General features: G+C 44.2%; 1 protein-coding gene across 1 annotated transcript in view; it reads right to left on the minus strand.

Moving 5' to 3' along the window:
- The window catches only part of lig1 (ligase I, DNA, ATP-dependent), a 46,381-nt gene that overhangs the window by 15,039 nt on the left and 21,188 nt on the right, over positions 1 to 10,154 (minus strand). The window contains exons 19-23 of the mRNA XM_035633202.2: positions 5,501 to 5,611; positions 3,712 to 3,783; positions 1,725 to 1,869; positions 953 to 1,035; positions 185 to 337 (exon numbers count right to left, since the gene is read on the minus strand). Of these exons, the coding sequence (XP_035489095.2) occupies positions 185 to 337; positions 953 to 1,035; positions 1,725 to 1,869; positions 3,712 to 3,783; positions 5,501 to 5,611 (564 nt within the window). The remainder of the gene's footprint in view (positions 1 to 184; positions 338 to 952; positions 1,036 to 1,724; positions 1,870 to 3,711; positions 3,784 to 5,500; positions 5,612 to 10,154) is intronic.

Below are 10,154 nucleotides of genomic sequence, written 5' to 3' on the forward strand. Positions count from 1 at the left end.
TAAGGACATCGTAAGTGTTTCTCTACTGCAGTTACAGAAAGTTGATTGTTCTTGTATTATTTCAGAGACTGCAATTATGTGGATTTTGCAGAAAAACAAACAAACATACGCCCTCGTATGTGGTGGAGAACTATATGTTTGTTGCGGCCTCTGTCAGACGAGCGGTGTGCAGACACACACTCACCTTGCAGACGGATTGGAACTCCTCGTTCTCCTCGTCGTAGCACGCCAGCAGGAAGCCCCCGTAGGTGCCCGTCCGCTTGCCCTTCCCCAGGTAGGCACCGATCACACACAGGTCCATCGTGTCTCCCACCCCCTCCAGGTAGTCCTTCTTCAGCTGGGGAGGGAACAGCATCGTATATTTCATCACAACATATAGCACAATACATCAAATAACAGGCAGATTTTTGCTGAAAAATGCATCTGAGTACAAACGAAACCACACCAGCTACGACTCCTACGCGGAGAACAGGTTCTCTTTGAATAAATTAAGAGCCCGGGGTGCGAAAACTAAATGTCATTTACTTATAATGGGAGCGACCTGTCAGAGGTCGAAACAGCCGCCCGACAGTGTTGACAAGATAATAGATTTTAAAACGTTCTCGTCCTCCACAAAATCTGAAATCTGGCAAGAAAGTGTTTTTTTAAAAACCTGGGATTGTGATCAACCGTCCAAATGTCCCTCTGAAAACAGTTTTGCGAGGAACTCGTCGTTCCGCACACTTCAGTTTAGTTGAACGTAGATCAAATTCAATTTCACTAAAATATGCCGCCTTTTAAAAAGATTCTGTTATTCTTGTTTGGCAGTGAACTGGAACATTACAAAGAACGACAAGACACAAAAAAACATAAATAAATGAAAATAACTTACACGTGTGTGTGTGTGTGTGTGTGTGTGTGTGTTTGAGTTACTACTGTTTAACAGTTTAACACCACCCCCTAACAAACGCACCTTGAGCCAATTATGAGAGCGCTTGGCAATTTCATAGGTGGCGTCTTTCTCCAGAGTCTTCACCATCAGCCCCTCGCAGGAATCTACACAAACACAAACACACACACACACACACACACATTAATAAACACCCAACACGATTCTACTCCTGCAGAAAGGAAATGAACAGATTATTTCTCAGATACACGAAACGTCTTTGTCTGCTTCTGTCACACACACACACAAACACACAAACAGACACAAATGGGAGCAGGACACAGGCACGTAACACACACATTTCTATGTTCTCTCTCATATACAGAGTCGGAAACACAAAACAAGAATACTCAACTACACAACTCACAGGTTCCATCTCTGTAGCGCACACACACACAAACTATTACACACACACACATCCCTCACAATTTACACATGAAGGCAAAAGCACAAATGAAAAGAAAGTCTTCAGCAACACGCACACACACACACAAAGGCTGAAGACACACAGGGACAGCAGGCGAGGAAACAAGAACACAGTTAGTTGGTACACATACACAAAGTTCAAGACACAAAGACGGCGAGAGGGAAAACAAGTGAGAGTCTGTCTCCACACACACACACACACACACACACACACACACACACACACACACACACACACACACACACACACACACACACACACACACACACACACACACACACACACACACACACACACACACACACACACACACACACACACACACACACACACACACACACACACACACACACACACACACACACACACCTCGAACAGACTGCTCCAGGAACTCGGCGATGGCGTCGGTGTTGTCGGAGTCGATGTATCGGGCGAACACAAACTCTCCCTCCACCTCCGTGAAGCTTTCTCTCAGCAGAGCCCGACGCCGACACAACGGCTGTCTCACCAGGGACTGTACACACACAAACACGCACATCATAACAAATGAAAAAAACTATCATTACAACCATTTCCTCCTCGTAGCTTGGAGCCCTGCAATGACAAGGATGAAATGCCATCTCAACTGGCAACCCACACAAACACAAACTCTCAGTGTACTCACAGATACACGGTCACAACATGCACGCGCGCACACACGCGCACACACACACAGCCTTGTGATGCAGAAAAAAGTCACAATCATTATGAGCATCTTTCTCCGACTTAGCTATGGTTTGAGGCATTTATCCATCAAAAATATGAACGAACTGCCAAAATACCACAAAGTGTAGGTCTCCTAACATTTGGTCGAGCAAATGAAGAATCTGTGCTGCACTGAAAGGGAACAGATGCAGATTTTTGCAGGCTTTTTTTTTTGGTCTTGCTTATTTTCAGACATTTTCGATATCTTCCTGTTTGAATTATCTCATCCAGAATTTTCTTAAAGCCGCGGGTCCAAAGTCCTCCAGCGCCAGTTTGACTGGAATTAAATTTTGTATTTGTCATTTATATATTTCTGATCATACATCATGTCAACCACGTAGCCCTACTGTAATAGTCTTCTATACACTTTTAATGTTGCAGATTGCCGATTTCCTAATATGTCCTTTATGACAAAGAAATGTAATCGAACCTCGATATAATAGTTTAACCATAAACTTTACCATAAATAACTCTAAATAAAGTGCTTAGCCCCTGGGTGCATGAAGCATGTCACACAGGTGTGTCAATGGTCATGTTGCCAGAAACTCCCATTATTCTTGACTTAACTCACCGTGTCATGAAACCGTAACATGTTTCATAAGGAGCCCTTTAGATTTGACCTTGCTGTGCTAAGTGGCTGCTGCTGCCCCTGCTGGTCGCTCTGGGTCTACGCAGGGAGTTACATTTGGTTGGGACGACATGAGCGCTCCTTCCAACAGTGACAACACTGCAGCGCACGGGGAATTGGACAAACCCCAATTTGTGGCAAAGAGAAATAAACACATGAAGGACACGAGCTGATAAAAAATAAAAAATAAAATAGACACAAAACATTTTCTAACAGAGACAAATTAATTCGTAAAAATTTACATAAATGCCATATTAGGGCTGGGACGCAGCAGTAAACGGCAGAACTCAACAGCCACTGGTGGTCTTAATTATGTAATTTTGTTGTCGGCCACTTGGGGAAAAAAAAAACCCTGATGGAAACGTTCACTGATTGCATTTTTTCTCCAGTTGAAAAAAACGTTGCATTATTTGGATGTAAGCATAAAGAGAATTGCAACACTCGGTTGCAATTATCACACACACACACACACACACACACACACACACAAACACACACACACACACACACACACACACACACACACACACACACACACACACACACACACACACACACACACACACACACACACACACACACACACACACACACACACACACACACACACACACACACACACACACACACACACACACACACACACACACACACACACACACAGGGACGGTCTCAGACAGACAGACACACACACTCTCCGACACACTCCGCTGGAATTACAATGAGCGTTACAATCATTATCTCATTAGGGCCTCCAGTAGCACCATCATTGGCATTCAGGGAAGTTGTTGGCATCTCGGCGGGGCGATGAGTGTGCGAGCGCACTCGCAAAACAATAAACACGCACACGCGGCAGTTTTTAAATGACAACAGACATGCGGCGGCAGCGAGAGAGAGAGAGAGAGAGAGAGAGAGAGAGAGAGAGAGAGAGAGCGAGAGCGAGAGAGAGAGAGAGAGAGAGACTCTGGGCAATATTTTTCTTACCTCGCCGTTAAGGTAGAGGAGGTCAAAGGCGTACACGCACACTTGCACTTTGATCTCCGAGGCATCCACGTCCTGCAGGGGAGAATCAACACACAGAAATATGCAAATTGACGCATCGTGTTCACAAATCGCTACATCTAACCTTGGTACTCGTTACAAAGAGCTCTTTGATTTCCCTGCCGATCGTCTTGTAAGTTAACCACCCCGCCCTCCCGCCTTCTCAGCAGCAGCATCGCATCTTTCACGTTGTTTATTCTGCTCCTCAACTAATTTTTACAAACCTTCTTCTTCTTCTCCATCTTCTACTCTCACATTTTATCCCGTTTATTCTGTCCATGTCCATTCCTCTCAGTCTCTACTATCTCCAGTTTCCACCGCAGCCCTTGATGTCAAATTTCATGACTTTTTTTAAACTTCACGGAAGCGACATTGAATGCCTTAGGACGAGTTAATCATGAGCCCATTACGGTTTGTATGTGAACTCCTTCATCCTTAGGTGCTAGCTATAGTTTAACATTCATGATCTGCTGAATGAGATAAGACAACTACAATATGGACGGTAACGATGCAGAGTACAAAAGTGCATTCAACACATTTCTTAGGTCTCAAGGGGAAAAACACAATGTGTTGATGTGAATGTAAACACAAACTATATTTACAAGAAAACTCAACATGGTGCCCGTATGCGTCTGCTTAGCCAGTAAATACTGAAGCATAAAACATACCATTTCTTTTATTTCAATATTTGTATGAAGGCCTGTGCTAAAACGGTGGTTAAACCAAATACTGATTTGAAGTTTTTTTTTCCTTATACTAAACTTTGGATAAATTTTGCAGATCTTTTACGTACACAAAAAAAAACATATAACACACTAGAAGAAATAATACGTCTCCTTTAACTCCTTCAGTCATCAGTTTCAATAAGAATAACTTCTTAATGAGAACTTGTTTGTGCGGTGTTACATGTTTTGATGCATACATCTATATTCAAGTTAGAATTAGATTAGGTTTGATATTACAAAGAGCTAGTTCAGTTTTCACTAAGACCAGTGGTAAAGGAATTTGATCGGGCGTACAGTACAACGCGAGAAGAGGATATTTACAACGGCACCGCTGCCGATTTTTGTCCCTTTGACGTATCACCGTCCTCCTTCATTCTTTTCCCCTTTCGCTCGTTAACAAGTGTCCAATTAGTACACATCGGCTTCCATCACCGATTCTAACACCGATGCTTGTGGTGGTGGTGGTGGTGTTGTTACATAATGCCTGCAGGGCAGGACAATCATCTATGCATCAAACCGTCATTACAACTAATCATGATTTCACAGTGGCTGTAACAGTATCCAGCAGAAGGAAAGAAGAAAGAGTCACCAGGATAATCATGTTCACCCACTCTCGTCATCACGGTCTCCATATTTGCACTCTCATTTCTTCTCGTGCTAATTTACTCGGATGTCGTCATGCGTGCAGACAGACGGGGGTACGAGGAGCAGTTTTGCCCCTAATGTGATTGGTGTGGTGGAAAGAAGCTATTACTGTGATAAAAAAAAGAAAACACCTGACACCGCTGACATTTGCAATCTCACACCGCTCCCTCCTCCTCCTCTCTCCTTCATCCTTTTGACTTTTCTGTCTCCTCCTTATCAATCTGCCCTCTTCCTCTCTCCCTCTCCCCCCCCCTTCACAAAAACAGGGAACATTTTATTCTCTCATCTTCCACCTCATTACATCCCTGGACCCACCCCCCCCCCCCACCCCCCCCACACACACACACACACACACACATTACCTTTCTCTTGCGGGTGGTGAGGACCTGGAAGGGCTGGATCTGCTTCTTCTCACGGTCCCAGGCGACGGCCTCGGAGTCCAGGACGCAGGAGACCACCGAGTCCTTCTTCACCTGTGCGGGAGAGAGAGAGAGATGACGACGGGGAAGGGATTAGAAAGACGTGAGAGATTGTACTCTGAGACAGATGAGAGAGAGAGAGAGAGAGAGAGAGAGAGAGACAGATGAACGTTTTTTTTTCATGAAAGCCCATCTGCATTTATGTGCTGTGGCGTAACAGGAGATTGTCTGAAAGTTTCTCCGACAAACTTAAGATTCAAACAGAGTAAACTTGGAGCTTAAACAATAAAAAAGCAGGCATGTAAATATGTTCAGGCTGTTTCAGGACCTGCAGCCGCCCCTCAATTTGTTGCCAAATTTTTGGGAAGTAAACACATTATCGTTGTTTTATTTATTCTTTTTCCTCTCTTACATTCATCGCTACTTTTGGGTGAGCCGTGTCTATTGCCGCCGTGTCTTTTATAATCCGCCGGTTGCCAAAACTGTTAAGACACACACCCCCTCCTTCGGGTCGGATGCCCACACTGTGCCAAAAGCCAAATCCTTGACGAGATATGTTTTGCAGTCTGTGGTGTGTGTTTTTTTTAAAATTTATTCCGCATTCAGCAAAAAAGGCTTTGGCAGCTAATAGTTGTTTCCCTGAGCAGGTTTTACGCTGCGGATAAACCATGCAGATTATATTGACCATCACGACTTGATTTTTGCAAGATTCCGACTGATTGGCTGCTAATTATCCACGCCACCAAACCCCGGTGCGTGAGGCTTTAATCTCTCGCTTCCCGGTCGATTCCGGGGGGGCAACCACACCGGGAATTCTTTTTAATGTGTAAATTTACAACCTCATCAGCGGGTTACAATCTGAAACGCGATCAGGAGGAGGCGACCAATCAGAGCTCGGAGGACGAGACAGTTCAGAGGGAACAGGTTGTGTTTGGAAACAGTCTGACAAGATAAAAACACATCTCAGTTATCCCACATGAGGCCATTGGGGGCTAAAGTAATGCATTAATTACTGAATCGACGCGCTGGAATTAACATTAATGTGTTAATAAATTACTATTAATTCATCGTTTAAAGCAATACAGGGACTAAGGTGGCGTCGGGAAAAATAAAGTTTTCCCTCATTAATATGGAAAATAATGCAGCAAGGTGCAGTAAAATCTAATCAGACCATCATCTCCTCTGTGGAGCGGCTGTGTGTGAAACGTCACACTCGTCACGTGCCGCCATCGGCCTTTCGCCGTCGTCGTTCATCTATCATCTTTGCAAGAATATGTGTGGACACGCAAACACAGACACACACTGCCATGACGACGTCATGTCAGACACAGGACACACTTTAATTTAAGCGATATCTTTTATCCAACCGTCAGTAATCGATATCGGAGACGAGAGCTTTACTTAATAAAGCAAATTTCCACTGCACAAGTGAATTAAATGAAGTCATTTAAGATTCGTACATTATCTCAAACACAGGATATTCACTTCAAGCACAAATGAAATAAAACAAAATGAAGCCATCACTTAAAAACGCATAATCTCTCTCGCAAACAAGGAAATTAAGCACAAACACGCCAAACTGCTCTCTCTGCTTTATTTGTTCCCCCCCCCCCCCCCCCCCCCCCCCCCATTCCAAAAGCTTTTACAGATAAGGCAGCGGTAATGGTGAAAGAAAGACAGCAGGGGACAGAGAGAGAGAGAGAGGCAAAAAAAGGGAAAATGACAGACAAGAAAAACAGGTTAAGGTTGTCAAGAGAGTGACGAGGAGGGACAGGAGCACGACGCACAAGACAGCGGAGGAGGGGGGACAGAGTGAAAGAAAATGCAAAAGACAAAAGGTGAGAGGAAGGGAGATGGGGATGGAGAGGAGATGAAAGCAAAAAAAAAAAGATGAGAAGCCAGCAGACAGCAAATGTGTAAGGAGTGGGGAGGGAGAGAGAGATAGAGAGAGAGAGGGGAAGGGTACAAGAGGCACAGAGACAGAACAGGAAGGTGAAACTGCAGAACAGGATTTATCAAAGCAAGGATAGAAAAAAGATGAGAGAGAGTCAAGGAGTGAGGAGAGAAGTCCAGGTGAAGAGGGAGCAGCGGGTAGGGAGAGAACGAAGAGTCATCATCAAGAAGTAATGAGGAAGAAAAGAGAGGGATGATTAGACAGCGACGCGAGAGAGAGAGAGAGAGACGAGTGGACAGACGGAGCAATGAGGTGAGAGACGAAGACACCAGAGTAGCTTTTTAAACTTTTCACAAAGAAGAAAAGGAACAAAAGAAGAAACGGAGAGATGAAAGTCAGCGTGTGAGGGCAGATGTTACGTGGTAGGTTGAGGTGCGAGGGGGGGGGGGGCGAGCGCTCCACAGAAATGAAAGGATGAGCGGACGGCAGGCGGCGAGCGAGTCATGAAAAGACCACGATGCATTCAAGTCGTGCATGCAGAGCGCAGGGTTTTCCCCCGGACAGCAGGGCGATGACAAGTTTTTCTACCTTGACGATGTGATGCGAGGAAAAAGAGCTGGTTTCTCACGAGCTGCCGCATCCACATCTCACCGTGTCTGCCGCATCTGTTATCTTTACTGTACCTTCCCTCCCCGCATCATTTAGAAGTAGAGAAGAAATGCCTCAGACACTACCGAACACGCCGGATTCAGGATCGGCGAGTACAAAAATCTACGTATGGATCTGATACCACGTTTAAAGTAGCTTCACCCAGATAAGAAGTGAAATTCTCTTTGCCCGGAAACCACTTTTTCTTCTTCTTCGTCGCCTAAAGTGATGTCCGCTAGTGTGGCATTAGCCAGAGCTAACGTAAAAAATCTGCAATTCGTCAATATTTCACGCTGGAAAGTCCCACAAGGAAAACATCGACACGTACTGCATTGTTGTTTTAGATAGATAGATAGATAAATAGATAGATCCTTTTTTTTAAAAAAAATTTTAATACTGTTTTTTAAATTGTTACTGTGAAACATACGGACTAAAGGTATTCTAATTTTATGAAAATGTGGCTTCATGTTTACAGTTATGTGGAGGGAATTGGTTTTGAAGTTGCCGTTGCTCCGTTTTATACTGTTACTGTAAGTTTCAATACTTTAAATGTCTTCTATTAGCACTTTCGCCTCACAGCGAGAAGGTTCCCACAGTTCAAAGACATGCAGAATGGGGTTAGGTTCATTGGAGACTCTAAATTGACCGTAGGTGTGAATGGTTGTCCGTCTCTGTATGTGGCCCTGTGATAGGCTGGCGACCTGTCCAGGGTGAACCCCGCCTCTCGCCCAATGTGAGCTGGGATTGGCTCCAGCCCCCCAGCGTCGCTTAAATGTATAAAGTGGTAGACGATGGATGGATGGATGGATGTCTTCTACTTTGATATGCTGTGGCTGCTCTTTAACAGCTATTTAAAGGGAGTTATTGTTGATAATCCTAGATTTATTAAGTTATGCAGGTTGTTAAATACATTATAGAAGTTGTAATTTAAAAAAAAAAAAAAAGCACTGGTACCAGATTGGTAATCAGTATCTGGAAGTGAAAAAAATGTTATCGGAAAACACCTCTATTGCTGCATGTCCTTTCCAGACAGTGGTGCCACCAATAACACGAAGAAAGGTAAGAGAAAAAAGGCAATCCCTCTGGTTTGGCTTTTAAAAGTGTATTTTGGGCATTTTTAGAGCTTTTATTGGAACGTTAACAGTAGATGACAGGAAATGAAGAGACAGAGAGAGAGAGAGAGATGTGCAAGTGCGTTGCAGTTTAGTGCTCAGAGCCAAGGCCATCGCAGCGAGCGCTCTTCAGTGGAGTATTTTTTTTTTTATGTGAAGAAGCAGCAGCAGCAGCAGCAAAACTCTTAACAGAGCTGTGCAAGAGATGAGTAAACAATAAAAAAAAACAAGGCTGATCTCTGGACAGGAACGGAATACGTTCACAAAAGCACTCGGAGGCTTTTAAAAAGCAGAGACTTCTCTCTCTCTCGTCGCCGGAACAACAACCACTCGACGTTTTACCCGGTTTAACAGGAAACACGGCTTTTTGGGTTTAGACCTAATCTTTCCTCTAGTGTGTTGTTGGGGTTTTGTAAATGTCTGTCAAGTTAAGCCCAAAGGCTGCGGTAAGGGGAGCTCCTCCTCCTCAGCTCAGAAGAGAGTTTTTACGGTAACTCAGGAAGGGAAAAACAAAATGTACACGCATTGTTCAAAAATGCAACTTCCTAATCATTATGTGCGACAGGCTTCTCGGAAAAACCTCGAGTTGCATTGAGAAACAAATTCAATTCGTCACAAACTGAAAATTCATTGCTCGAGAGAGAGGCACACCTGTTTCCTCTAATAAACTCTCAATTAGGCCTTAATAAATTCCAGCGAAGGGACCCATTAGTAACGTTCCCCGATCCGGGTGTTTTATTCGATTCACTAACTTGCCCCGATTAGACGCCGACCAGGTGGGAATGTTTCCTTTTTTTAATTGAATTGATCTTTTGTCGGTTGTGCGCTGGACAAAAGTCTTGGAAAAAACGCGGCGAGCGAGTGAAGACAGACGGGAGGGAGTGAGTGGAGAGAGAGAGCAAAACTGATATAGCTTTATTAGCCACTTCACTGCTGTTCCCCC

The sequence above is a fragment of the Scophthalmus maximus genome, chromosome 5 (assembly GCF_022379125.1).
Source record: "Scophthalmus maximus strain ysfricsl-2021 chromosome 5, ASM2237912v1, whole genome shotgun sequence".
NCBI classification, from domain to species: Eukaryota; Metazoa; Chordata; class Actinopteri; order Pleuronectiformes; family Scophthalmidae; genus Scophthalmus; species Scophthalmus maximus.